Raw genomic sequence first — 21,777 nt, forward strand, 5'->3', positions numbered from 1 at the left:
TACATAAGTAAGGTAGAAGATAATGAAAGTAACATCTCCAGAAAAAGTGACAAGTCGTCTTATAGTAGACTTCTACGGACTTTGGAATATTTTTTTGGAAAATTAGCAAGTAAGCTTGATACCAAGGATGGTACTCCAATGTCAAAAAATTCGAAATACTGGGATATGCAAGATGAAGATGTCAGTGTGTTTGATAAAGATGTGAACAGAACCGATGATGATGATACAAATTATCATAATCATTATTACAACGATTTTCAGAATATGTTCAGCAAACATTCGAAGAAGATGGTGGCATCAAGTGAAATTGATTATATATCGTGGAAAGACCCGAACGTGTTAACGAACAGGTTGCGACTTTTACTTGTTTCGCAAGATGACGAAATTGTATCAGTTATCAAAGAAACGTGGACTATTCTTGATGAACTTAGAATTTCAGGGTATATATAATAAGTTAGTAATGTGTATTGACTGATGAAATTTTATACTTTTGTATTTTTGATATAAATATAATTTTAAAAATTGATATTAAAATGTGTCGTTATTCATGTCCTAATAAAGTTCATGTGTTGTCTACATTAAAGAATTGAGTTGCGGATGACTTATTTAATATCTATGTGTGTGTGTGTGGGTGTTGGAAAGTTTACATTTTATTTTATTTAGATGAAGGAAAATGAGTGTTGAAGAAGGAAAGAGTATGTAGAATTGAGTGTCGATGACGGAAAATGAGTGTTGAATTGAGTGTCGATGACGGAAAATGAGTGTTGAATTGAGTGTCGATGACGGAAAATGAGTGACGAATTGAGTTTCGATGATGGAAAATGAGTGTTGAATTGTGTGTCGGTGATGGAAAATGAGTGTTGAATTGTGTGTCGATGATGGAAAATGTGTTTCGATTATGTAAAATGGGTGTCGAATAGAGAGTCGATTATGGAAAATGAGTGATGGCAAATAAGTGTAGTATTAACTTGCATCCAGCACTGAGTATGTGTAGCTCGGTTCTGAAGGTTCAATGGGTCCCTGGTCCTATATAAATTTAAACGTAGCTAACATGATCACTGTCAATATTATTTAACTAGCCATCGGTATGCTGTTAAATGACTGGATGTATATAAATACTAAGTTGTTAATTGACTTCATTTAGTTTTTGTGTGCTGAGTGTAGACTGATGAAAATAAGTGAGGAGCTTAATGTAGAATGGACTTGTGTTGATGGATATGTTGGTGTCCTACTGTATGTGCATAAATCGAATGCTAGTGGTCTGATAATATGTTGGGTTATTTACGAAGATATTTATCGATGTGTGCTATGAAAAGCATAAAAGTGTATAGTAAACTTATAGAGTAGGACTCTTGTTTCGGAGACTTTTGTCATAAGGCTTAACAAGGATCGACTCTGAAGGCTTTGAAGATGTATGGTACTGGACATGTCTTGTCTGTAGCTATATCAACACTGAAGGACTCCTGAACTGTAGATGAGAGGTACAAAAATAATTGACTTTGGACCTAGCCCGGTATCGTATAAATTATTTTAGAAATGTGTTGTAGACATTTGGAGTCAGTTGGAGGTTATGTGTAGCTGTACATAATAAAATTTAAATTTGAGTAGTTGAAACTATGTTTGGTTTCTGAAAGTTCCATTGTTCAGAGACTCTTAATCCTTCTAGTAAGTCTAAATGAACCGTGTATGTAGAATGAGAGATTATTTGTTTCAATATATATAATTTAAACTTTTATTTCTTGAAATTCCTAATTTTTTTTAGTAATAACATTGGATGATGTATTGACTCGAGTATTATAGTAAATGGTTCTTGATTTGACTAGCGTATTAATCCAACCGGTGCATGTATATAAGCGAGTCCTAGACAGCAGGTCGCTCAGTTTGTTACTGGCGACGACGACGGTGTAAGGATCACCTAGTTTGATTCTTCTGGTGCATAAGACGCGTAATTACCTGTTCTTGTGAACTCGATGGCATCTTTACCATCTAAAACGACGAACTTGATGGATGTTGTACCATCGACCTCGGGAACCCTGACGTCAGCTATGGCGGAGAAGGTGCAGATCCCGTCGGCAACGACGACGACGTCATCACAAGAGGAGACTTCAACAGTCGTGATACCGTCAGCAGGAGAGACTTTAATGCCGGTGGTGCTGGCTACACAGGAAAACTCTACGAACTTCGTTTCGTCCTCGATGGAAACTTCAATGACTGGTGATTCAAGAACGACTAACGAACATCGGTGCTGTTACTGTGACAAAAGTTTTAAATACCGTCAACATGCAAGAAGACATGAAAATCATGTCTGTAGAAGAAACGCTAATCGTGTGACATTTCCGTGTGACCCATGTGGTGTACATTTCACAAACAAAAGTAATTTGATTAGGCATTGTAAAAGCAAAGTTCATTTGCAAGTTGAACATCGAGGAAGCGATGATAATTGCGATGAATATCTGTATCAGTGCCGCTACTGTGGTAAACGATTTGAGCGACTACGAAGTACACGCATCCATGAAAAGCATGGATGCAGAAGAAATCTTGACCGTGTAAAATTTCTGTGTGAGAAGTGCGGTGTACAGGTTACACGAAAATTTTACTTGAAAAAACATTATAAATTTTGTAAAGATGGGTTTCTAGCATCATCTCTGGTCCTCTAAGGTGTTACACTCCTGATCTGATGTATCGTGATCTGTATGAATTAGTTGTATTTTGTCACTCTTAAAACGAAATATAATAATTTATTTTAATAGAAATGAATGTTGCAAGGACTGAGAAAATGTATACGATATATATACATACAGTGTCAGATTTTATTGTGTATGCATGTACAATTTAAAATAAATTATTGAATTAAAGAATTTTTTTATTAATTTTTCTTAACCTACATCGTTTATCTTAATGTAATAAACTACATGTGGCACGTAATTTAGGTCGGATTTGTAATGTCCGTTTTGTCTTGTTTGTGAGTATTATTTTGTTTACCAATAATGCTGAAGACAGTTTTTTTTTTGCTAAAATTATTTCAGTCTGAGTATGCCATCTGCATTCTTAAGATTTTTATGGGAGATGTTTTGGTAAAGTGCAGGTACAGGTAATGCCGTAACATTAGAGCAAATCTGATAGGAACTTGATTTATTATTTCTAAAATAATAATTTATTACTCTCCCGAAATAAACATAACATACTTGTGGGAAATCTATGGTCTTAAATCGTAACCTGTCATATATTGGTGTACACTACGGAGGTGATATTAAAAAATTGAATAATGTTAATCAATTGCGTACACTTCGAAGTAATCTGGTGCACTGGCTGGGCTGTAACAGTAAGATTCTGGATACTTGGTAAGCGATTATTCGTCCGAATTACTCGCACATTCGTACTGATTACTAACATGAATTTAGGGTTCACGAAAAAAATGTATACTAGCCGGGGTCATGATTTAAAATATTTTGCCGCTTATAATTATCAGAGTATTGAGTATGGTATGTAAAGTTCGACTCCTCTCGTATATGTGCTACACATTTATTTTTGTAGGTAGCAAGATATACATTCGTAGGCTGATTTTCTGCTCTGGTTCGGTGATGTATACTTTGAAGTAGTTCCAGCAAGTACTTTACATATGCTTGATTATGATTTCACTGGAGTTTTACGTGTACTGAGTTGGAAGGCTAGTGATGAGATGTATGCATGTCTTGAGCAAAACATATGAGTGTCGCAGCATTCTGCAAGCTTGCAATTCCCGCGCGAGGGGTCAATGTTCATTTGCAGGTGATGGTAGGCGTGTCTCGATCGAGAAGTCTCTGCCTCTATCATTGAGAATTTTTTTTTGCGGTTGGCGTGCTTGAATTTATGTACTTTTGACTAGTCGTACGTGAATAAGTTTAAATTCGTATGCATTGGAACATATTTTTCTACATGAGGTAATAAAAATACATAGATGCTACATTGACTGAGATAGGTATCGAACACATGGTTCTTACCCTATGAGTGACTAGCACTTGTTTGACCTATCTCCACTAACCCTCGTTTACTTTGTGATATAGATAGGACATGGCTGTTTTCAGACAGATTATGGTTAAAATGTCTTGGACAAAGTGTCCTTTGTAGAAATTACTATGTGTGGTAATTATTTTAGTCGAAGTGGTAATTTAATAAAACACGTAAAAATAGCGTGAAGGTTTTTCTAATGTGTAAACAAATTAATGATAGGATGAATTTGTATGTAGAAATGGTGGTATACTACATCTCTTAAAGAACACTGCATGGTATATATAATGAAAGACTCTTGGGCTCAAGAAACTATACCTACTATAGGTGGAAAGGATGATACGGTTTCCAAGATTAAATGAAAGGAACTTTGATGATTTTTTTTCTATATACTACAATTATTTAATTGAGTTTGTGATGATGGGTTGAAGGATTAAATAATAAAACTGGACTCATAGGCTTTTACAGAAAATGAGAATGGAGCTCACAAGATCATAGATTGTGGTAAATCACTGACAACTGAAATGTGGAAACGATATCATAAAATGAGTTATATTGATGCAGCTCATGACAATATTGATGACAGCTATGATGATGATTTACATCTGTGATAGTGACACGGACGCGGAGATTTAAAGACAAATAATATTATGAATATAGAAAAGATGGAAGCCTTAGCACACCGATCGTGACGAGAAACAAATATTGAAGGATGTTGATGGTATCGGGAAGACTGAAACTAATGAAGGTATCAACACTGTGAAAAGTGAGAATACATTCAAGCCTAAATTTAGCAGATCCTCCATACTTTGTATAAATGGTGGACTCCTAAATAGGAAGCATACAGGCGATGAAGACACTTCGACATCAACGATATTGAGTTCTTGCAGTAATCTGGGTGAAGACGTTGTCTTCTACGGTGATTGCTACAGTGACTCTGAGGCTGTTTACAAAGGCATAGACTGTGATGCAGAACCTAAAGCTGACAAGATCGAAGAATGTGGTGGTGTCCTGAGACCGAAGCAATGGAAACGTCGTGTTATAATAAATAAATCTGATCAAGCTTGTGATGATCGCTGGCTAGATGATGAAAGTAACCCTGAGGATGGTGTTAAAACGGAAGACACCAGAGATCAATATATTTATAATAAACAAGCAATGAAGATGGTGGCAGAAGAGATTGATTCCACATCATGGGAAGATCCAAAAATATTGGTTGACCGGCTAAGACTGATGGTGGCATCTGTTCGTAGAGGAAACTACTTGCATATCGTGGAAGTATCGCCCATACTGTAAGAACTTCGGAACGCTGGCTACATACAATAATCATTTGATTAACTGTCATGTGTGTACTAATGAAAAATAAAATGAATTATTTATATTAAAAAAAAGTATGATTTATTTCCTGTATCCTGATTTCCAAATAAGCCTGTGTTTCCGCTACTGTATGTGAGATCATTCCGTTTCCTGTGTGTACTGTGTGTACGTTCCGATTTCCTGTGTGTACATTCCGTTTTCCTGTGTGTACATTTCGTTTTCCTGGGTGTACATTTCGTTTTCCTGTTTGTACATTTCGTTTTCCTGTTTGTACATTTCGTTTACCTGTTTGTACATTTCGTTTTCCTGTTTGTACATTTCGTTTTCCTGTTTGTACATTTCGTTTTCCTGTTTGTACATTTCGTTTTCCTGTTTGTACATTTCGTTTTCCTGTTTGTACATTTCGTTTTCCTGTTTGTACATTTCGTTTTCCTGTTTGTACTTTTCGTTTTCCTGTGTGTACATTACGTTTTCCTGTGTGTACTCTGTGTACATTGCGTGTTGGAGCCGAGTAGACTTGTATCCATGTAGCTTCATAGACATTTAGTTTCGTAGCCATGCGGTGTTTTAGTCATGCAGTCTCTCAGCCATGTTTAACTCGGAACCAGCTAGATCCTTTTAGACTCGTAGCCTTGTAGCCTCGTAGTCTCTTAGACTCGTAGCATTGTGTCCCAATATCATTGGAGCTGTTGAAAGAAAAGGTAGTTGGGGCATTTGGAGCTGTTGGAGCCATTTGGAGGCTGTTGGAGCATTTGGAGGCTGTTGGAGCATTTGGAGCCATTTGGAGCTGTCAAGCATTTGGAGGTTGTTGGAGCTGTTGGAACCATTTGAAGGCCGTTTGGAGCATTTGGAGCCATTTGGAGCTAAGAAGTAGTCGTTGCACGTCTATGCAGGGCTAAATGTTTATAAGATTGCTGGCTTTCGCAAGTGATTCTGTAGTAGGATAGAAATTGTGTAATAAATATTATGTTTGTAAAAGACTTTGTGGTGTTTTATTTCTCGAACCATACGCTTTTCTGGTATTTAAATTAAATTTATTTTAGCTTCGTCCAGGATCGTTCGAAGGACCTTAGACGACCTAATTAATCAGTATATTGTTTGCAAATTTATTTAATGAATTTTTAACTTTTTCCTGAATTTTTAGTTTAATTATTACGAATTTTCAATATGGTGGTCTTGATGGCTTATAGGATGATGGTAGTAGAGGTTTTAAAGTCTCTTTAAGAATGTTGAACGTGGCTTATTGAAGTTATTATTTTTTCATAAAATTAAACATTATTGCAACGATCGAGGATCGAACCAAGGACTGGAGCGGATCGAATCGATATGTAAATTAATGAGTGATTTTTTTGATGAATTTTGGATTTTTTTCCCACTTTTCTAGCTACATTATTACATGATTTCAAGATGGCGTCCGAATTTCAATATGGTGGGGGGCACCTCGGTAATAAATGTTTACTGCACTGTAGCGGGTTAGAATGAAATTATCCAGATGGAAATGTACTCTATAATATGAGTACACACACAAGATGACGTACTCCAGCAGGTGGTAGCTCCTGGTAGCATCTACTGAACATTAAATGTCGGGTCCATGATGGTCGACAAGGACAAAGTCAAACTTCAAAGTCAAGGTCAAATTTCAAGGTGAAGGTCAAATTTCAAAGTCAAGGTCAAATTTCAAAGTCAAGGTCAAATTTCAAGGTGAAGGTCAAATTTCAAGGTCAAGGTCAAATTTCAAAGTCAAGGTCAAATTTCAAAGTCAAGGTCAAATTTCAAGGTCAAGGTCAAATTTCAAGGTCAATGTCAAATTTCAAGGTCAAGGTCAAATTTCAAGGTCAGGGTCAAATTTCAAGGTCAAGGTCAAATTTCAAGGTAAAAGTCAAATTTCAAGGTCAAGGTCAAATTTCAAGGTCAGGGTCAAATTTCAAGGTTAGGGTCAAATTTCAAGGTTAGGGTCAGATTTCAAGGTCAAGGTCAAATTTCAAGGTCAAGGTCAAATTTCAAGGTCAAGGTCAAAGGTCAATGTCAATGGTGTGGTGACCAGATAATTATACTAACATGGTATCGGCACACTCTAGCCGACGAAAACAAGATGGTGGTCTCCAGCGTATGAAGACAAGATGGCGGACATGACGTTATATCAGCTGACGATATATGAACCTTGGTATTGGTGACGGTAGATCGGTCTGTAGGTGGCTTCTGTGGAGGAAGGATCTGATGTTTTTTTTATTTTTTACCCTCACCGGTTTGTAACCAAGAACGGGAATCGATATAATCAATCATTATATTTATTGTCAATTTATTTATTGAATTTTGAACTTTTTCCCGCATCTCTAGCATAAAAATTATGGATTTTCAAGATGGCGGCCAAATGACAAGATGGTAGGTCTGTCTCGAACAGGTGGTGCTATTATTACTTTAAATTAAAAAAAATTACAAGTCCAAATATGCATGTTATTGTTGTATATACCTTATTTAATCTTCGGTCTGGTAAATGTCTCGATGGCCGAGCGGTTAAAGGCGTATGTTTTCCAACCTAGGGATCAGAGCTGCGATGGTTCGAATCACAGCGTTTCCAATATATTTTTCATAAAAAATAAAATTTAAAATGTCGATAAGGTTCATAATAGCTATGGTAGGTAATGGAACATCGACCTTATGTGATGAGACAGAGCGACGCTGGCGCTCTCTAGGAACAAACGACAGAAACAAAGTCGACGGTATCCAAGATGGCGGCCTCCAGTGGAAAAGAAAAAAAATTCGTTAAAATCGGATAATAAATAAAAAAGTTAAAGATGGCGGCCGTAACAAAAATTGCAACGGTGACGTCATCATTCAAAATGTCGGAAAACACATCACCGGAATTTTCTAGAACACAAATTACGTCATCCAAAATGGTGGATCCAAGATGGCGGATCCAAAATGGCCGCCGTGATCTACTTGTCCCGTTACGTTATGTTCCATTACATTTTGCCCCGTTACGCCGGCTGCATGCACGAAAAAGTGTCACGTTACACTGTGTCCCGTTATGCCGGCTGCATGCACGAAAAAGTGTCACGTTACGCTGTGTCCCGTTACGCTTATCCAAGATGGCCGCCGTGACGTCACAATCCAAGATGGCCGCCGTGACGTCAGAATCCAAGATGGCGGACACCGACAATCTTCAATCCACAGCCTGAAGCCTGATCCAGTACATACTATTATATACTACTACACGTATAATATGAATAGTATACAAATTTTAACAATTATAAATGGATTTTTAAAAACTCTTTGTTGTCTCCAACGTAACGAAAAAGGCAGCACTGCAGTGTCGCTTCACTAAAGTTTGTACGAGAGTGAGGAGTGGGGCGCTCAATACTCTCTGCTACTGAGTGCCCTACTCCTGAGCGTTGCAATTTTCGTTAAATTCTGTAGAGTTATCGCATCGTATTGCCCAGCAGCTGTAAAAAGTTAAAAAAAAATTACCAAGAAATGTGGATTTAAACGTTTTAAGACGGAACCCGATTTTGAATTTTGGCCCAGTCAAACTGACATATTTTCGACGACTTCTCTGAGTCCAGGCAAATGTGCTGGGATGATTACTCTTCCATAACAATGACAAACGGGATTTACAAGTCTCTTGCGTTATGTTGTACGAACGTGCGTTTAGCAGTTCACTAATTTATAGTAGCCTTCTTGATTAAATAATTAAAAAAAACATACATTGTAATATGAAACTGCAAAAATAAGTTGATTTAACATACTTGAATTGAGGTGATAAATGATTTTGATATAGATACTGAAAATATAATTACATTACATTGAAGAAATACCGCTAAAATGATAGGAATTTGGCTAAGCGAAATTCCATTAGGGAAACGTAATTTATAAATGAATGTATTGAAGGTACGGGAAAAAAAAATCCCTTTTAACACAGCCTACGGGCCTAGGTAGATTTCAAAGTACCTTTTCCTTCTGGAAATGTTCTGCAAACTTCTATAAAGTTCTGGAACAATTTAAGAACTTAATATACATTACAAACCCAAATGTTTGTCCAATATTCCAAAATGATTAAAAAAAAATAATTTATTTTTCCCATATTCCATGCAGCGAAAATGCTACGAAGGTTTTTAATTCAATGCAGCCGGCATTGAATAGCTAAGAGCGAATGTAATATTATGCCTATTTATGTATTTAAGAACATTTTGACTTTCAAACACTATTTTTCATCCCTTGAACTAATACGCAGTCGCATAAAGGTTTAAGAAAATTCTAAAATGGTTTAAAATATATTCCAACGAAATTTATAGTAAAGAAGTTTTAAATTTTTTAATTTAAACCTATGTTTTTACTGCAATAGTACGTTTAATCAGAAATTGTTTTAGCGAAAGGTTTTAGATAATTTTTAGAATTTTTACAATAAATTATAATGGATTTGATAGAATACCAACCAAACAAGTTTCCACCCCCCGCAGTAACTGTTGGTTGTATAAAAAAACGTATTTCACACGAAAGTTGTAGATAATATTTTTAAAGTTTTACAATAAATAAAAACTGATTTAATTGTGAACATGGCACAGCAGTTTTGTTTATTCCAATCCCTGTTTTTTTCCCAACACCTTGTAGTAATGGTCCATTTTATCAAAAATTATTTCAGACCAAATTTTTATAAGATTTATAATTAATTATTATAGATTTTACAGGTTACCTAATAAGAGTGTTAGGAATGTTTTTTGTCCTTTAACTCCTGTTTATTTCATCCTTAGCATCAATGGTTTGTTGTATCAAAAAACTGTTTCGGACAAAAGTTTTAGATAATATTTATGACAACAAACAGTTTGATAGTGTACTTAATAAGGGAATTATTAATGTTTTTGTCTTTCAACCCCTGTAATTTCCACACTTTGCAGTAATGGTTTATTGTATAAAAATTTGTTTTAGATAAAAGTTGTAAATAATATTTTTAATTTTTACAATAAAAAAAGAACTGATTTAATAAGGTAAATGATACGGAAATTATTATATTTTTATTTCTCCCCCTGTTTTTTCAACTCCTTGCAGGAATTATTTGTATGATCAAAAATAGGTTCAAATAAAAGTTTTAGAAAAAAATTATAAGACTTACAAACAAATTGAACGCATGAGATGTTGTGCCTACTAAGGGAGTCTACCCATATACTCTGATACTTGCCCTAGTGGCTATCCCGTTTACTCTACCCGTATGATATTTGTTGTCCTTGTTGCTATCCCGTTTACTATAACCATATAATCTGTTTCTTGTCCTAGTTTCTATCCCATTATTCCACCCGTGTTTTCTATTCTCCCTAGTTGCTATCCCGATTACTGTATCCGTACAGTCTGTTGCCATAGATGCTATCCCGTTTGCTCCACTCGTGTAATCTGTTACTTTCTCTAGTTGCTATCCTGTTTAATCTACCCATGTAATCTGCTACTTGTCCTAGTTGGTATCCCGTTTACTCTACCCATGTAATGTGTAATTTGCCCTAGTTGCCGTTTACTCTTTCCGTATAATCTGTTACTTGCCCTTGTCAGTTTATTTTACCCGTGTAATCGGCAGAGACCTGAAAAATTCGACGAGTTCATTTCGCGATAGACTGACATCCAAAAACTTTTACCTTCGTACAGCTTCTGCGATTGGCCCACATTTTATCTGGGGAACTTCGGGCCAATGGAAAAACCTAAACCAAGAAAGTGCCGAATAATGGACAAATTGGTTAAGACTTCTCACGAATCAGCAGCCAATGAACAGGTGTCATTACCCCGAGTTTGTTAAGTACTGTGGAGTCCATCCTAGAGGTCAATTAACCCGCGAATTTTTCCGGTCCCTAGTAATCGGTTACTTGCCCTATTTGCTATCCAGTTTACACTACCCGTGTTAACAGCTCCTCACCTTGCTGCAGCTGGCCCAAGTCCTCCGCGGGAAGCTGCAAGGCCGGCGCTGAGGGGCACACGTCACTTCCGGCCGCCATCTGCAGCAGCGCCTTCGTCTTCCGGGCCGCGTCGGCGCTTCCGGTGTGCGCCGCCAGGAACGAAGTCCAGCCGGCTTGGCGCATCAAGGTCAGCACCGCCTGCAACGATCTGCTTTGTTCTGCTGTCTGTGTCCTGGCATCAGTCGCTGCCACGGCTGGCCAATACCCTAACTACACTGTCTGCATGGCTGAAACCCAGCATGATTAGGCGCACTTAGAGTCTTGTCCAACCCAGAACCCTTACAAACAAATATTCTTAGTTTTAATTTTGTTAGGAAAAAAAATTGCACGAGCGTAGATCCCTCATGGCAGAGATGAGGGTGGGGCTGGTATTAAAAAGCCCCTCACTATGGAGGTAATTGTAATAACGCTACAACCAGGGCGATTGCTGGAGGCAAGATGAAAGGGGGGTATACTTCCTACCCCCCCTCCCAATAAAGTCCATTATTCCCACCAAAAAATGGAAAGAAATTGAAATCAAACAGCGGACAAAGCGGTTCTACCCCCCACCCCTCCAAATGAAATACTGTGTATACTCCGGCGCCAAAACTATATTTAAAAAAAAAACTTATAAAATTTTATAAAGTTTTTCACTTGTTGAATGTTCATAGGCCTAGTTACTACACTGTTAAAAATGTTTACCTTCAATGAACGAAGAAGGCTGGTTACAAATTATTAAAGGATTTTCGTAAATTTACGGACACTGGGTTCACTTACTTTGAACTTTAATCCAAAGGAATATTATTAGTATATTAACAAAATATCCAATAATTAGGGACCGGAAAAATTCGCGGATTCAATGACCTCTAGGATAGCCTCAAATATCTTCTGCATTACTCAAGTAAACACACGTGTTCATTGGGTACTAAAATGTGAGGCGTCTCCACTCGGTAGCTTGTCATTCGACGCTTCTTTGGTCGATAGTCTCTCATTGGCCCAGAGAGCTCCAGTTAAACCGCGAGACAATAGCAGAACCAGCAGAAATGTACACAAGTTTGAATTTTAGCCTATCACGAAATGAATCCACGAATTTTTCCGGTCTCTACCAATAATTGGTTTAGTCTACAGAAGGAACACTCTTATTTTGTCCACCTTTGTTTAGAACGAAACATTCAACTCGGAAGTCGAAATACGGCGTAGTTTATACAAAGATTTAGTTATTTTAAATTATGAAGAAGTTTTTGTTTATTTAAGTTAAATTCTTCGTTGAAAAGTACGTAAATATGCAGTAGCAGGTCGCTACCGGGAGTGCACAGCTCAGCACGGCACTGCCGGGAGTGCACAGCTCAGCACGGCACTGCCGGGAGTGCACAGCTCAGCACGGCACTGCCGGGAGTGCACAGCTCAGCACGGCGCTACCGGGAGTGCACAGCTCAGCACGGCGCTGCCGGGAGTGCACAGCTCAGCACGGCGCTGCCGGGAGTGCACAGCTCAGCACGGCGCTGCCGGGAGTGCACAGCTCAGCACGGCGCTACCGGGAGTGCACAGCTCAGCACGGCACTGCCGGGAGTGCACAGCTCAGCACGGCGCTGCCGGGAGTGCACAGCTCAGCACGGCGCTACCGGGAGTGCACAGCTCAGCACGGCACTGCCGGGAGTGCACAGCTCAGCACGGCGCTACCGGGAGTGCACAGCTCAGCACGGCGCTGCCGGGAGTGCACAGCTCAGCACGGCGCTACCGGGAGTGCACAGCTCAGCACGGCGCTGCCGGGAGTGCACAGCTCAGCACGGCGCTACCGGGAGTGCACAGCTCAGCACGGCGCTACCGGGAGTGCACAGCTCAGCACGGCGCTGCCGGGAGTGCACAGCTCAGCACGGCACTGCCGGGAGTGCACAGCTCAGCACGGCGCTACCGGGAGTGCACAGCTCAGCACGGCACTGCCGGGAGTGCACAGCTCAGCACGGCGCTACCGGGAGTGCACAGCTCAGCACGGCACTGCCGGGAGTGCACAGCTCAGCACGGCGCTACCGGGAGTGCACAGCTCAGCACGGCGCTGCCGGGAGTGCACAGCTCAGCACGGCGCTACCGGGAGTGCACAGCTCAGCACGGCGCTGCCGGGAGTGCACAGCTCAGCACGGCGCTACCGGGAGTGCACAGCTCAGCACGGCGCTACCGGGAGTGCACAGCTCAGCACGGCACTGCCGGGAGTGCACAGCTCAGCACGGCACTGCCGGGAGTGCACAGCTCAGCACGGCGCTACCGGGAGTGCACAGCTCAGCACGGCGCTGCCGGGAGTGCACAGCTCAGCACGGCGCTACCGGGAGTGCACAGCTCAGCACGGCACTGCCGGGAGTGCACAGCTCAGCACGGCGCTACCGGGAGTGCACAGCTCAGCACGGCACTGCCGGGAGTGCACAGCTCAGCACGGTGCTACCGGGAGTGCACAGCTCAGCACGGCGCTGCCGGGAGTGCACAGCTCAGCACGGCACTGCCGGGAGTGCACAGCTCAGCACGGCACTGCCGGGAGTGCACAGCTCAGCACGGCACTACCGGGAGTGCACAGCTCAGCACGGCGCTGCCGGGAGTGCACAGCTCAGCACGGCACTGCCGGGAGTGCACAGCTCAGCACGGCACTACCGGGAGTGCACAGCTCAGCACGGCGCTACCGGGAGTGCACAGCTCAGCACGGCACTGCCGGGAGTGCACAGCTCAGCACGGCACTGCCGGGAGTGCACAGCTCAGCACGGCACTACCGGGAGTGCACAGCTCAGCACGGCGCTGCCGGGAGTGCACAGCTCAGCACGGCGCTACCGGGAGTGCACAGCTCAGCACGGCACTGCCGGGAGTGCACAGCTCAGCACGGCACTGCCGGGAGTGCACAGCTCAGCACGGCACTACCGGGAGTGCACAGCTCAGCACGGCACTACCGGGAGTGCACAGCTCAGCACGGCACTACCAGGAGTGCACAGCTCAGCACGGCGCTACCGGGAGTGCACAGCTCAGCACGGCGCTGCCGCACGCGCGGACACGACCGCGGTCTCTCCGCGGTGTCGGTCCGGCGCCATGTTCGCATCACGGGATTAGGGAGGGGGAAGGGAGTGTGTCTGAAATAACGAATAAGGGATTATTAATTTCCATCCTTCCTCCCTCTCTACTCCAAATTCTTTTTTTCCATCGCACTAACCCCCATCAGCGACAACGGTGCTTACTGCAGGGGTACGGTGTTTTTGTTTACAATCGCTATCACGAACCTGTTTGCCCGCACGCTCCATCCCCCCCTCCCTCTTACCGACGACACTTTCCGGGTTGGATAAAATCACGCATCTGACTTGTAGTAGCCTGTGTGAACGGCATCCAAAACCACTAAAACTTCAAAATTATTATAAAAAAAAAAGCACGTCGATTTTCGTTTAAAATCCACAACCAATTCCCATTCCCCCCCCCCCCCTTTTTCCCAAGAAAAAAGACAATATAACCACTTTGATGAAAATGTTTTTTTTTCTAAAATAAAATTTTTTAAAGTCAACGGTTAACTAAATTTTAATTAAAAAGACTATAAAATTACTCATTGAAACACACGAAAATAAAAAAAAAATGGCGAAAGACTCATAATTTCCCCCATAATCCATAACTTTCAACCATAGTTCTTAAAAAAAAAAAATCGTTTTCAGTCTTGTCTTTATTTGATCCGAAATAACAAACAATAATACTCAGCTTTTCAGTAAATTATAAATAGAGACCGGAAAAATTCGCGAGTTCATTTCGCGATAGGCTAAAGTACAATTCTTAAACCTTAGTGCTGCCTCTGCTATTGGCTCACAACTCACCTTGATGACTCTGGACCAATGAGAAACACCCAACCAAAGCTTTATCGAATCACAGGCTTCTTCGCTGGAACGTCTCACAAGTCAGCAGCCAATGAGTGGGTGGCATTTGACCGAGTGTACGTAGAACTATGGAGTTCATCCTACAGGTCATTGAACCCATGGATTTTTCCGGTCCCTAATTATAAATTACAGATCGTTAAATTGCACAATATTTGCAATCAACACTGCCGTCAAACAATCCACAGTTTTGCAATCAAACTGCTTGTCCCACGCGAATCAGTGAAAGAAGGATATGGCGTACAACACAAGCGACATCCACGAACAGTTTTTACATCTCTCGAAAATGAAGACATTGCAGTCCAGCCTAGTCGTCAGATAACCACGAAGTGACAGGTCTAGGATCTTGAAAAGGCCATCGAGAACGCAGCTGTTGCAATACACAACGACAATGATTTGTCTGAAAATAAATACGTCATGTCACAAAAACATCTTTCGACCATCCTGGCACGAAGACGTTACAATGTTTTGTGTGGTATAACTCGCTCCAAATTACTTTCGCAAAATCTAACCATATCTACTTCATTATCGTCTAAAAAATTCACATCCGTTAATGACACACACAAAGATAGCATTTTTTTTTACTTCTCTAAACTAAATAACCTGCAACTTACGAAACGAAAGTTTTAAAAAGACGATTAAGCTAATGGATTTAAAAATCAATAAAATCTCATTTGGCCTTCGTGCATAAAGATTCCTATTTATCCAGCTGTGTGTAGTTTTCCGTCCTTGTAGAACATTATATTGAAAACTCTTATTATTGTTATTATTTGATTATCTAGGTCCACATTTAGAGAAAAAAGAATAAGACGAAATACTAAGAACGACGGAATGCGAGTACCATTTAATTTCTGAATGTGAACATTTCCAATTTCGTTTTTCTGAAGTAAAAGAAGAACTTGTTTAATTTACTAACGATTTGAAATTCATTTCTTTCTATCTATTGAAAATTAAAATTATATTAAAAATCTAAATATTAAATAAATATTAAAATTTAGAATACAATTTTCAATTTGGATTGAGTTTTCTAACACTGAATCATCGTTTAATAACATTACTACAACATTATTTTCTTAAAGGGATATACCGATGTAAAGTATATCAGATAAATATTTTGAGAAATTTAACGAGTAATCCGGTAAACATGCAATATATTTCAAAATTTCATTTGTTGGAACTTTAAAATGTTTGGACTGTTGTAGGCCAACCTTTAAAGTGACTTATAATTGAAAAAAAAAATCTTACAATAAATCTAATGCTTTTTCAAATGGTAATGTTGGCTCTTTTGAAGCTTAAGTATCTATTGAATTATTAGCGTCTTTATACGGTATTGTAACGAAAAGTTGGAAAAACACGAAATTTGAAATAGCCTACCTAATGAACGAATGATTTATTTTATAAAAGTTACTATAATTCATTTTTTGTTTATTATTTTGAACTGTGCAATTGATATCCAGAGTTTGGCCATGAGGAACTGAAACACTCTGTGCGTATCAATGTATGTGTGTATATGCAGAATAGCTCGGCCAAACGAGGCAATGGCCTCTCCTGCAGACGGCCGCCAATCACAAGGAAGAAACGGCTGGCGCGGGCATACGTTATTTTAGTCTATGAGCGTTCAGATATTTTTCACCAAAAATACATGGCCCTATACATAGAGATTTAATCTCATATGTTGAAAACTGGGTCATATTAGACACTCATATCTGACCATGCCTCGCGGGAAAATTACAGCTTGTCAAGTTTTGGTCAGTTCCCACAACACTTACCGTAAGTCGCTGTACAACTGCTTAGTTGATATAAATATTGCAATACTGCCCATATGTAAATTAAGTTTATTCAAAACGAGAGCGCTTGTTTTACCAATAAAAATTGTAAGTTTATTGTAATTCAATTTTAATACAACTAAAAAAGAACCTAAAATTAGGTTTAAAAATTTCTCACACAAAATGTTTGCTGCTGTTACTAAAAATGTGTTAGAAAGCAAGGATGTATAGTGAGTTTCTGTTCTAAAGGTGAATTAAATCTCGGTAACAATTGGCTAACATAACATCGTTGCTGTATAAATGCGAATGCTAGAAGTTTTTAAATATATTTGAAAGAAACTTGTTAGGAAGAATAGATAAAAACGCCATAATAATTTAAGTTTAGCTAAACAAAGATGTCAACAACAAATCCACAAGGAATTAGCGTTAAACTTCTTTGCAAAGATAAAATGTCCTGTTACTCAGACTGGAAAGACGGTTGTTCTCAGTTTAACTTCAATTAGTAACGTGGAAAAGAATGGCCACACCCATTCCATAATTTCTTACCTCCATGGTACATGGTACAATTGGGCTACTAGATATTAACTTCTTTTATTTATTGGCCTCCGCCACTTGAATGCTGGCCTCCGCAATTTCGAGATTGGCCTCCGCCACATCGAGGTAAATATTCGACACTTTCAGATTAATCTTCGCTACTTACAGGTTAATATTCGCTACTTAGAGCTTGGTCTCCTCTACTTAAAGGTTGGTCTCCTCTACTTAGAGGTTGGTCACCCTTCTTAGAGGTTGGCCACCCTACTTAGAGGTTGGCCACCCTACTTAGAGGTTAGCCACGCTTCTTAGAGGTTGACCACCCTACTTAGAGGTTGGCCACCCTACTTAGAGGTTGGCCACCCTACTTAGAGGTTAGCCACGCTTCTTAGAGGTTGTCCACCCTACTTAGAGGTTGACCACCCTACTTAGAGGTTGTCCACCCTACTTAGAGGTTGACCACCCTACTTAGAGGTTGGCCACCCTACTTAGAGGTTAGCCACGCTTCTTAGAGGTTGTCCACCCTACTTAGAGGTTGACCACCCTACTTAGAGGTTGTCCACCCTACTTAGAGGTTGACCACCCTACTTAGAGGTTGGCCACCCTACTTAGAGGTTAGCCACGCTTCTTAGAGGTTGTCCACCCTACTTAGAGGTTGACCACCCTACTTAGAGGTTGTCCACCCTACTTAGAGGTTGACCACCCTACTTAGAGGTTGGCCACCCTACTTAGAGGTTAGCCACGCTTCTTAGAGGTTGGCCACCCTACCTAGAGGTTGGCCACCCTACTTCGAGGTTGGCCACCCTACTTAGAGATTGGCCACCCTACGTAGAGATTGGCCACCCTACTTAGAGGTTGACCACCCTACTTAGAGGTTGGCCACCCTACTTAGAGGTTGGCCACCCTACTTAGAGGTTAGCCACGCTTCTTAGAGGTTGTCCACCCTACTTAGAGGTTGACCACCCTACTTAGAGGTTGTCCACCCTACTTAGAGGTTGACCACCCTACTTAGAGGTTGGCCACCCTACTTAGAGGTTAGCCACGCTTCTTAGAGGTTGTCCACCCTACTTAGAGGTTGACCACCCTACTTAGAGGTTGTCCACCCTACTTAGAGGTTGTCCACCCTACGTAGAGGTTGACCACCCTACTTAGAGGTTGGCCACCCTACTTATAGGTTAGCCACGCTTCTTAGAGGTTGTCCACCCTACTTAGAGGTTGACCACCCTACTTAGAGGTTGTCCACCCTACTTAGAGGTTGACCACCCTACTTAGAGGTTGGCCACCCTACTTAGAGGTTAGCCACGCTTCTTAGAGGTTGTCCACCCTACTTAGAGGTTGGCCACCCTACTTAGAGGTCGGCCACTCTACTTGAAGGCTGGCCTCCTCTACTCGGAGGTCGGCCACCGCCACCTGGAGGCAGGTCGCCCAGCGCCAGCGCTCACCTGCGCCGTGCTGTCGGGGCGCGCGGCGGCCACGTGCAGCGTGTGGTCGCCGGGCCAGGCGGGGCGCGGCAGTCGCCGCGGCGCCACGTGGGTGAGGTTGAGCACGTGCAGCACCCGGGAGACCGCCTCCACGCCCGCCGCGTCGTCGGGCCCCACGAACCCTGCGGTCACAGCCACAGGCCTGTCCCTTATGTGAAGTGAGAACGAGGAAAGGTTTTGTTCGATAACAACGAATATTTTGAAGTGAAACTTCTTTGGGCGTGATGGGAGTAAAGGAGTAAAATTTCAAGGCCGAACGTCCTCATGAAACATTGCGGACGGTGCAGAGACCTCGTCGTGCCTGATTCCCTTGGTCAGGCTCCACGTGTCTATGCAGGCTTTACCTGGGTCACATTAGTTAGCTTTTAAGCTAGACGTTCAATGAGGCGTCAGCCATGGCGCCAATCGCAGCCATGGCTGGCCAATAAACCCCAATTAGCACATGATGGACGAAACCTTGTCCTACATGGTTAAAAACCCGCATGGTAGAGTGTATAGGCTTCGGCCTGAGACACACTTAGGTCATCCCCTAACCTGGACCCTCCCCTTACACTTAGAATAACTTAGGCTAGGAAAAAAAGTAAAAAAAAAAATTTCGTGGCGGCGCGGCGTGCGGCTCAGGTTGAACCCCGCCATGCTGCAGGGATAGGCGGCTACCCGCCATGCTGCAGGGATAGGCGGCTACCCGCCATGCTGCAGGGATAGGCGGCTACCCGCCTGACGCCACCCCGACTTGATGGCATCTAGTAAGGGGAGTATTTGAGCAGAGGGCTACACGACGGGGATTTGAGGTTATTGTGCTCCGCGTTTGTGGCCATATTTTAAATACCTGTCTCACGTTTTTTTTACTACCAGCTTGCCATGCTGTCCCTGTTGCAATGATTGGTCCGCAGTGTTTCAGACGGGGAACCACACATAACTTAGAAACACACAACTTAGAACAGTCATAAATTAGAAACTTAGAAAAAATCCACGTAACTTAGAACTGTCACAAGTTAGAACGATCATAACTTAGAAACACACAACTTAGAAACCTCATAACGTAGAAAGTCATAGCTTAGAACCATCACAACTTAGAAACACACAACTTAAAGCTATCATAACTTAGAAACACGTAACTTAGAAACACGCAAAGCAGAACCACACTACTTAAAACTGTCATAACTTAGAAACACGCAACTGAGAAACATGCAACGCAGAACCACACAACTTAGAAACGTCATAACTTAGAAACACACAACTTAGAACAAGCATAACTTAGAAGATTCTATCTTGTGTGTTTCTAAATTGTGTGTTTCTAAGTTGTGACAGCACCCCTTTCAGACGCACGGTCGTCGAGCAGGACAGCGCGCGGACCTACCGAGGAAGTCTGGTGGCTGCAGGCCCGAGTCTTCTTCAGCCGCCACCAGCGCCCTCAAGGTCGCCTTCACAGCTCCCTCAGGACTGGAGCACGTGTCGTACACGCGCAGGTCTGGGAACACGCGACCACCGCGCTCTTACCGACACAGAGAACACTTCCTTCCTTCTGTAGGCAAGTAGTTTGTTCATACATTAAATAGCGCCTAACTAGAGACTGGAAAAATTCGCGGATTCATTTCGTGATAGGCTAGAATCCATAAAAGGTTGGCCTTTTTACCGCATCAGTGATTGTGCCACAGTTTATCTGAATGACACTCGGCCAGTGAAAAACCTTTAACTAAAGAAGTATCGAATCACTAGCGTCGCAGTTAAACATGTGTCAGGAGTCAGTAGCCGATGAGCAAATGTAATTTTCCCGCGTGCATAGAGGATCATGGAGTATATCCTACAGGTCATTGAAATCGCGAATTTTTCCGGTCTCTACTTTGAGTAAATGAAAAACTTTCAACCAAAAAAGTATCGACTCGCAAGCGTCCCAGTTGACAGATGACACGAGTCAGTAACCAATGAGCAGGTGGCATTTGCTCGAGTGTGTAGAGTATAGTGGAGTCTATCCTAGAGGTAATCCAAAGCGCGAATTTTTCCAGTCTCTACGCCTAACATGTGAGACTACCCATAATACAACGTGAATCATTACATGCTCCAGCCATATCGGCTCTTCCATGCGAGACTGCTTTTTTTTTTTAAAAAAGGAAGAAAAATAACTCACTTATTTAGAAAATAATAAAGGCCAATTAAAAAAAACAACAACTGATTTCCAGGTCATAATTCTTATCCTATCTACGGGACGAAGGGGAAGGTTCTTGTTCACTTTACATCTGTGTGTATATCACATCTGTGACAACTGAGTAGGCCTACATAACAACAATAGACGAATATTTACATCTTGAACATAAAAATAATACAAATAAACCTGAAAAAATTACAAGAATAATTATGTCACTTAAAAAAAACCTTATTTATGAAGGTTGATTTAAATTGCATAAATAATACAGACATAAAATACACTACACACTCTACTGAAACATTGATAAAGTATAAAGTCCTATGGGGGATAAAGTTTCTTTAAGTCTAATATTGTTTAGGACGCTTATCTTGAGACAGGTCACAAACTGGAAGATTATTATGTCTCTAAGCATTCCAAAGAAATTTCCTGGCATTCTTGAAAATGGAGTCTTGTAGAGAAAAATTTTTCTTTTCTGTACGTTGACAAACGATACCTTTGGAAACCAGTTGCCAAGAAATAGTTTGTAGTACTACAAGGAATATATTGTAACATTGTACGATACATGTCTATGGTTATTTTTGCATGTTTAATATATACGCAGTTAATACTGGAAAGTTATTTAGGGAACGGTTTTCAAATAACTTTAACTCTTGCAGGCACTGGGACAACACAAAGCGTAAATTCCCGGGTAAGAGTCCTAACCCAGTATTACTGCGAAAACTATATCGCAGTGATTAAGTTGTTACTGTGTAA

The 21,777-nt window shown here is 41.2% G+C and overlaps 1 protein-coding gene across 1 annotated transcript in view; it reads right to left on the bottom strand.

The window, feature by feature from the left end:
* The window catches only part of LOC134541709 (uncharacterized), a 95,605-nt gene that overhangs the window by 40,969 nt on the left and 32,859 nt on the right, over nucleotides 1-21,777 (bottom strand). The window contains exons 3-5 of the mRNA XM_063385355.1: nucleotides 20,239-20,349; nucleotides 18,840-19,000; nucleotides 11,198-11,375 (exon numbers count right to left, since the gene is read on the bottom strand). Of these exons, the coding sequence (XP_063241425.1) occupies nucleotides 11,198-11,375; nucleotides 18,840-19,000; nucleotides 20,239-20,349 (450 nt within the window). The remainder of the gene's footprint in view (nucleotides 1-11,197; nucleotides 11,376-18,839; nucleotides 19,001-20,238; nucleotides 20,350-21,777) is intronic.

This window comes from Bacillus rossius (assembly GCF_032445375.1).
Source record: "Bacillus rossius redtenbacheri isolate Brsri chromosome 4 unlocalized genomic scaffold, Brsri_v3 Brsri_v3_scf4_1, whole genome shotgun sequence".
NCBI classification, from domain to species: domain Eukaryota; kingdom Metazoa; phylum Arthropoda; class Insecta; order Phasmatodea; family Bacillidae; genus Bacillus; species Bacillus rossius.